Source organism: Cynoglossus semilaevis, chromosome 7 (genome assembly GCF_000523025.1).
Source record: "Cynoglossus semilaevis isolate Cse_v1.0 chromosome 7, Cse_v1.0, whole genome shotgun sequence".
Classification (NCBI taxonomy): domain Eukaryota; kingdom Metazoa; phylum Chordata; class Actinopteri; order Pleuronectiformes; family Cynoglossidae; genus Cynoglossus; species Cynoglossus semilaevis.
This window is the reverse complement of record NC_024313.1, coordinates 1,991,930-2,000,349: the sequence shown is the minus strand read 5'-3', so window position 1 is coordinate 2,000,349 and position 8,420 is coordinate 1,991,930. Positions and strand designations below refer to the sequence as shown.

Genomic DNA, 8,420 nt, shown 5'->3' with positions numbered 1-8,420 from the left:
CGTAGTTGAAAATTGCAACTAAAATATATCTGTGTAGGTTCTCAGTCATGCAGGTTATTTAATCCAAAGAGTTACATCGAGGGCAACTGCTAAATTAAACATAGCAAAATGGGCTATAATAGACAAACCGGGTTTTGACAATAATTTAAATTTTCCCGATATATCTATCCACAGACTGCCATCAATGTTAATTAAAGTTAATGTTTATGAAAAAGCAAATCCTCAAATAACTAATGTTGCACTTAATAAACGGTGAAAGGCTGTTTGTAAAAAAAAAAAACAAAAAAAAAACATTCTTGATGCACATTATCAGTAACAAACAGCCACCTTTTGAAGATGAAAGTGAATAATTTGCATACGGAACAAAATAAAAGATTGACACTTTATTTTGGCTTCCATTAATCAATTGAAGACTGACACTCGGGTAACAAAGCAGGTATCTTTACAGTTATTTACAAAAGTAAATGAATGAAATATACTTTAATCCCCTGAAGAAAACAAGCTAACAGATGTGGTTAGTTTCCTGTTGGGATTTTTCCATTTCTGTATGAAAAGTGTTCTATTTAAACCATTCCTTACATAGGAAGGAAGTCCACAAACAATCTTTCCATTCCATATGATCCATCAAACTCCTGCCAGGGACAGCTCTTGATAGATTAAGTACAAGTTCAACAAGAACAGCAGAAAAAAAAAAAACATTTCAATTTTCTTGTCCCAATGGCCGGAGTTTACACGACCACGCCCATGAGCCACAACAAAGTTAATTGTGAATGGCATCAACTTATCAGAAACAACATCCTCTGAGTTGTTTCTGAATGTCCGTCCGGCAGTTGATCCTGCTCAGTTCAGGAGTCGGATGATGCTGTTGATGTCTGGACCGCGGAACCCTGGGTTTCCCAAGTCTTTGAGAAGGCCAGCTTTATCCCTGGCGGCGTGACGAGCCACAGAAAGCTTGAAAGGCACGAGAAAATTGTTGGCTTCCCGAAAGCTTTTACCAACCGAATAGATCTCGTGGATCAGATCCTCCAAACAGATGATGCCGTGTTTACCTGAGGGACAAGATAAGGTGTTTTTTTTTTAATAGTTTGAAGTATAAAACTTGCCAAAGAAAGTTTAAGAACAATTTGAGAAAAACGGCGACATCTCTTAGATTTACAGTCAAACAAAACCAGCTGCTGTTTACTGACACGTCGGGAAGAGTGTCAGGAATAATATCTCTGCTGAGTTATTACATACACCGGTAATGAAATATCACCAGGTGCGCTGAGAAAAACGATCCAATTTCACTTCATTGGTCTGAAAACCTGTTTAATAGCCGTAAGTAATTTGCCATTCAGCACGACAGAGACTTCGACAGGCAGAAGACATAAATCCTCTTCCACCAAGTGGCAGCAGATGACTATAAAAACGAAAACAAAACCCCAGAGACTCAGAGGTGTTGAAGAGCTTTGTGAGGGTCTTTCTTCAATTCAGTATATCAGTGTGGTGTTCAACTAAAGAGGATCAGGTTTCACACCGAGTAAATAAATGGTCATTAAATTGTTATATTTTGTTACATATACTTTTTTGGACATTTTTGTTTGGTGTTGTGGAAATTAAATTGTTCTATTTCGTTACATATACTTTTTTTTTGGACATTTTTGTTTGGTGTTGTGCTGTGGGATTTTTCAAATGTGAAATATGTGCCTCAAAAAGTTTGGAAAACAGTTTCTGGAAAACTGTCTGGATAACGAACTCTGTGAGGTAGAAATTCTGTTCCTTCTTTGTAGGACCGTTGTTATGGTCATGATCTCAATACACATGACAATCCTGTCTGGATAGCAATTCTGTTCCTTCGTTGTAGGACTGTTGTTATGGTCATGATCTCAATACACACAATAGATGTTTCATTTGTGCGGTTTGTACCAAACACCCAGGAACGTACCCATGTGCTGCTCGATGAAGGTATTGTCGGTGAGAGGTACTGTCCTCCTGCCCATCTTGGCCTGTCCTCTTTTCAGAATAAGCTCACGAACAGACTTTAGGTTTGGAAATCTGTTGGCAAGGGGAAAAAAAAGGATTATTTTATGTAATCGAACTAAAAAGGAAAAGTCCATCGATCATTCACACAAACAGCAGTACTCACCCCCAGGCCACATAAGGCTCCACCACCTTCATCATGGTCATTGAAGTCTTGTTTATTCTGACGAAAGACCCGCTGAAAATCTTCCTGAGCCTCAACATCTGGATCACCTTCATCACCTTTGGACTCACACCTTTAATCCTAGGAAATAACCATTGGTGTTTATTTATTAATGTGCGTATGTCACTTGACATTGAGAAACAAATTTGTATTAGGGAATTACTGTTGAAGGGATCAAAACTCTACAACTCTAAAAACTCTTACATTTGAGCTCAACAGTTTGACACGGACAATTCGCGACTAGGAGCCCGTCTTAAGATACTCACTCTCTGATTCGAACCACAAACGCCAACTTATTCTTCTCGGGAGGCAGAGGGGCAGCTGGCCTGTGCTGCATTCTTCTGATGCGTGTTTCATCACGATGTTTCTTGTGACTCTCTTTCAAAAAGTCTTCCAAACGTTTGAATTTCAAAGGTTTGCCTTTAGAATACTGCAAAATACAAATGTACAGATAATTACAGAACAGCACTAGCCATGAAAGAACAGGTACATTTTTTTTAAACTATTGGTAGCCAATAATGGTTGTGGTACTAGAGCGCTGGTGCTAAAAATCTGCAGGAGCGGAAGTTCATGATATTCTGGTGACCATAGAGATTGGCTAAGATTTGAAGTCAAGGATTTTTGTCCCTTCTCCCATCACTGTCATGATGTCTTACAACATAGAACCGCAAGAGATTTTTTGGGGGGGTCATCTCGCATCATGTTTCCCAGGAGTTTACGAATAATGTCTACTGACTTGGGTTGCAAAGGTTCGTGACTTTTCCGTGGGTCCCCAGAAAAAAAAGTTTGGGAAACACTGAAGTAATGGACTAGGTATCTGATGTGAACAGACACTCAGACTGTTTGTAATAGCAAAAGTTTGCAATAAGTTAATGCACAAATAGTTGTTTATTGCCGTCTGTACGGTAAACGGCCACGTGTTTAGACTCAAAATGATCTATCTTGGCTTACCTTTCTTTTTTCGAGCAGTGCAAGCTTGGCCTGTGTAGCTTTGACGGCCTGGTAGGTTTTCCTCTTTTTAAGTAAATACTCAGGGACCAACTTGATCACCTTTTCGGGTCTGAAAAACAAAGAGGGTATCAGCAACAAAGACTTTAACAAACAGGTTAAATGTCAGCTACCACCTACTGCTAACGACGTTCATTATACGCGACCAAAACAACACTTTGCTAGATTACATTTACAAAACGCGTCGGAAACTGCCGTGTCCATTAATGACAGTACCTCTAAATTTATCCCGTACAAACTATACAACACAGATTTTTAAACATTAATGACAGTACCTCTACATTTATCCCGTACAAACTATACAACACATAATATAACCGACGCTGTCTTTAGTGTTGAAAGTAATAGATATAACAACACATGTAAGTGAGCTACGTATCGGTGAGGACAGCAGCGTGTGAATAACTTTTAAGATATCTTTTAACTACATCCTTTAACTCTCTCAATAGAATATCTGACAAATAGAGTAACAATCGCATTAAGTCGCCATGTGAATATAATCTTAATTACAAATATATAAATTAAAAGATGGATATAGATAGTATTAAAAGACAACAACATACTGAGCTTCAGCCATGGTGGAATAGTATGTCGCGTCGTCGCCCAGAAATGACGTAAGGGTTACGCGTGTTTTAATTGGCTCGCAGTGATCTTACGTGTGCTATGGGAGTCACGTCCATGTAGAAGGCGCTTCGGTCTTCATTATGTAACTTTTAAAGTTTCACATCATAAAGGAGACTTTTATCGTTTGTTTTATGTTTCATTATTAGATAGTGTTTATTTCGCGATTAACGTTATCGTTTAATCCTAGTGCAGTACATACTCTCTGTGTACAATATTCCTGTGTATCCTACTAACATTACATTAAACATTTACCCGTTGATATATTATCGTATTTTACCTCGATTAATAACATTTATTTATTATAATGAAAAAACATGAAAACAATAATAATAAAAACAGTAACAAGTGTGAAATCTTCAGTATTTTTTCATGCTAGCTCCTTCTGCTCTCAGATTTACATTTCTGGTTCCACCAAAGAATTACTTCAACAGTAACTATCAATTTTTTCCCCATTGTGTACCTTCTCTGAATATTTGGTTTTTGTATAAAATATAGGAGGCCTGTCCTACCCTGTTCAGCTAAGCATAGTGGAGTATATGAAAAACAAAAACATAATTTTCAGTATATAGTTATCAAGACACATGAAAAGGTAAAAAAAAAAAAAGGTCTTCAAATTCCACCACATGGACCTGAGCCAAGTGAAAAATAAATAAAATTAAAAAAAAGTTATTTGTATTAAAAAGTGATATTTCATACAAACAACCTGTTCCTTGATTACAAACTCCTGGCTCGCGGACCTGCAATCTCCCAAAATCTGACCGGCGACTAGAACATAATTCATTCTTTAACTTAGCCATTAACTTAGCCATTAAGGTAGAAAAAAATCTTTGATCAATTTTTTCTTCATTAAAATACTTTCATTGGCAGCTGTGTCCCTCAGTTCATTAGAGTGAGACCCCTGATTGTTGTACCACCTTTATGTTTCCAACTTAACAACTGCCTGCCAAAAGATTTAGCTTCGTTTCCCTTTCCATTCGGAGCTCCAATGAGACTGAGTCTGTATAGTGTATACATGTCCACCATCAGGGTGATTGAGTCATTTTGGTTAAGAGTAGAAAGACCAGTAGATGAAGTTGAAGAGTATGTAAGATCCAGGGAAAATGACTCGGGAGTACTTGTCTATTGCATGAGTGTCGATCCACACGTTGCCGTAAGGGCCCGAACCTACATGACCAGTGATGGGATCGCTTTCTATGGCCATCTGCATCAGCATCACGTCCTGTTTTATCCCGTTCTTCTCGGGTATGTCGTATTTCCCCGTGGTGTTGATGTCCGTTTCGCTGAAGGTCCAGGACAACGTGCCGGGACGGGCCATGTCACAGGTGCACGGCAGCTGCAAGAATAAAAATACTTGAATGGTATGTGACTCAAGAGAGGTTGAATTTTTTAAAAATACAAAAAACAAACTTCTCAAATAGTGGGGCGGGGCTCCCCAGGGGACACGCAGTGAGGGGCGTGAGGGGCTTCCAATGGAATATGGCACACATATAGACATAAGTGTACCACTGCTGTAATGCTTGAATGATAACAAGCCTCCAGCCACTAGGTGGCAGCAACTCATAAGGTGGTTTGTACAGATAAAAATATACGTTATCAGGTTCTCAATAGTATTTCAATTTGCGGGGGTGAGGGTCGGAAGAAGGGGGGCAGTCAAATGCTTAAGAGTAGGGGTGCCAAACATACGGCCCGTGGGCCAAAAACTGGCCCGCTTGGGGTTTCAATTCGGCCCGTTTGATGAATTCTGAAAATGAAAAATTACACAAACACTACATGTTGACACCCATTGTTTGATGTAGTATTTCGAAGCTATCACAAGACTTGTCAGCATCACATTTATACCTTAAAGTTGATTCGCTTTTTGACAAGTGAATGTTTACACACAGAATATTAAATTTTTTTTTTAAAATTATAAACTAAAGATATCTAGCTTTGTTCAATAAACAATGAATACCATTTAGTTAGGCAAGTACTTTCTCAACTACTACTAAAATGTAAAGAATACACCCCACTTAGCCTAACTGAGGCAGATGTGTGGTATTTTCGATGCATCTAAAGACAGGACACCATTTATGGAAATTTCATTCTTTGCATTTTATGATCGCATTTTTGTGCAGTCCTGACCGTCTCTCTGAGTTTCCTCTCCTTCCGCTCCTGTAGTGTGGACAGGTAGTTGACTGCAGCGTACTCTATCACGGACAGGAAGACAAAGACGAAGCTGACCCAGAGGTAAATGTCCACAGCTTTAATGTAGGAAACCCGCGGCATGGACGCGTTGACTCCCGTGATGATAGTGGACATTGTGAGCACTGTGGTAATTCCTGAGGGACGACAAGGTTGGAACAGATAAGCCACCAATCTGTCAGTGAGAATGTAGTTAACGCTTCATTTATTGTCACATGTATTATATATATATACATATATATACATATATATATATATACATATATGTGTGTATATATGTATATATACATATATGCGGCCCGTTCAGCTTTTTATTACAGCCAAACTTTTCCAAATTATATTATTTATTATCATTATTCTTCTGCCTTTTCCCTGCAATACCCACGTTTTCCCAATAGATGGCACTAAAATGCTAAAAGCATTTTAGCCTTTGTGCTGCTCCTGACCCCGCACCCCCTGTTCAATTTTAGGACAATTGTGGCCCACGAGTCAAAACGTTTGCCCACATCTGGATTACACTGATACACAGATAAATCTTCACAAATGATTTAAAATGTTAATTTCACCAGATCTATATTTGTGTTGCTGAAGAAAAAGTATGTCAAAGGAAAAAAAAAGAGGGCGCAGCTTTAGAGAAATTGTCATTAGTCTCACTAGTGTCACCTGGTGCCCTGGGTATATATGCCGCTCTCCGTCACTCTGTCTCTCTTTTGGTCGATAAAAATAAACGTTCTGCACCTGTCTTCGCCGCCTCTCTCTCTCTCGTGCTGCGTTTGAGTCTTCCCTGTTTCACGGTTTACTAGAACATAACAATTATGCAGCCCACTGTGTGGCTAAGTGCCCTCACCTAATGGCACTCTGGCGGGGACAGCCCTGCGGTCGATCCAAAAAGACACCCAAGACAGCATGACCATGAGAGTGGCGGGGAAATAGGTCTGGAGCAGGAAGAAGAAGACGTGACGCCGTAGCGTGAAGTTGATGTAGAGACGGTTGTACCAGCCTGATGAGGAGAGAGAGGATATAAGTTGCGTAAACAGTAACGTATGTGTACATTTTGAGTACATTTTAAAGACTACTCTTCCCAGCAGTACCTGTGCTGCTGTAAAAAGCCAACTTGGTGGTAGTGTGGAACTCCTGGATGAAGAACTGGGAGACAGATATTCTCTCATCAGTGTTTAAGGAGCGGTTTCCTTCCTTCCAGTACAGCATCAGATCATCATCTGTGTAAGCATCTGCAAGGACAAGTTTATTTTTTAATTTCTACCCACAGCTGAAAATCATCAGTGGAATTGTAGTCTGTTGTTGCACAATAAAATGTATTTATTTAGTAATACTGATGTAGTCATAGCAGTAAAAAAAATGAAGTACAAAATATCTTCTATATCAATTTAATTTTAAACGATTTTTAACATTGTAAATTTAGGCTTTGAGTCATTTTTAGACGTCTACAGTTTAGTTAGTCCTAACTAAGGTCTTAATTTATACTTACTTTATTTATTATTTTTATTCTTAAGCTTACTAAACGCATTCGCTTGAATGAAGCTGCTTAAGCTACCTGACCGGAAAAACGGTGAAACAAATCCAAAATAGTTGCCTTCAAAATAAAAGCCTCCGTGTTATATTTATGTTTTAAACAACGTTTACTATTACACATTTAGGTTTTGAGTTATTTTAAGACGTCTACAGTTTAGTTAGTCCTAACCTAAGTTATCAATTTATACTTACTATATTTGTTATGTTTTATCTAAAGTTTACTAAACTCACATTCGCTTGAGTGAAGCTGCTAAGCTACCTGACCGAAAAAAACCGAGAAACAAAACCAAAATAGTTGCCTTCAAAATAAAAGCCTCGACGTTATATTTTGTCTGCTGCCGTTCATTATGCTTTATGAGCGGTTTGGCTGTCATAAATTGAAATAAAATCTTTGTAATATTGAGTAGAAATGCTTGAAGAGCAACCTCACCTGAGAGTTAACAAACAAATAGAATAATAATCCTAATTAGAACACATTCTAAACCAGAGCCTGTTAGCAGTGATAGCTTTTTTCTTTTATAGTTTAGATAAATAATAGAATAGAATAATTTATAACAAAATTTGTATTTAGTGCTTAATTTACTTCCTTTCTCTTTTCTTCTGGTAACAAATAAGCTGCATTATAGTTGAGACAGAGCTAAATATAACAGAAAAAGGGGCCTTGCAGAGGAAAACGAGGCTGAGCAGACTAGGCTAGTGTTCGACAGATTAAACAGCAGCCAGAGACGGGGAAACCCAGTAAAATTCTAGTTTCTAGTAACCAAATGAAACACAGTTTTGGTCACATCACCCACTTACAGCTCTCTATCTCCAAAGAACACGTTTGCGTGTCAAGAGGAAAGTGGCTCAGGTCCATGCTGCACATAGCTGTGACCGTCACCCTGCAACAGAA

The 8,420-nt window shown here is 38.5% G+C and overlaps 2 protein-coding genes across 4 annotated transcripts in view; both read right to left on the bottom strand.

Moving 5' to 3' along the window:
- Positions 1-368: 368 nt before the first annotated feature.
- rpl7l1 (ribosomal protein L7-like 1) lies at positions 369-3,880 on the bottom strand. The gene is made up of 6 exons (XM_008312713.3): positions 3,754-3,880; positions 3,134-3,242; positions 2,449-2,612; positions 2,126-2,263; positions 1,925-2,034; positions 369-1,049 (listed from the first exon to the last, which is right to left on the bottom strand). Exons 1-6 carry the CDS (start codon positions 3,765-3,767, stop codon positions 841-843), a joined length of 744 nt encoding a protein of 247 aa, XP_008310935.1. The 5' UTR covers positions 3,768-3,880; the 3' UTR covers positions 369-840.
- A 127-nt stretch (positions 3,881-4,007) lies between these two features.
- LOC103380683 (gamma-aminobutyric acid receptor subunit rho-1) overlaps positions 4,008-8,420 on the bottom strand; it is an 8,067-nt gene continuing 3,654 nt past the window's right edge. For all 3 annotated transcript variants that reach the window (XM_025056888.1, XM_025056887.1, XM_017033873.2), the window contains exons 6-10: positions 8,327-8,409; positions 7,087-7,227; positions 6,843-6,995; positions 5,936-6,132; positions 4,008-5,147 (exon numbers count right to left, since the gene is read on the bottom strand). In XM_025056888.1, coding sequence (XP_024912656.1) covers positions 4,860-5,147; positions 5,936-6,132; positions 6,843-6,995; positions 7,087-7,227; positions 8,327-8,409 — 862 coding nt within the window. In that variant the 3' untranslated portion in view covers positions 4,008-4,859. The remainder of the gene's footprint in view (positions 5,148-5,935; positions 6,133-6,842; positions 6,996-7,086; positions 7,228-8,326; positions 8,410-8,420) is intronic.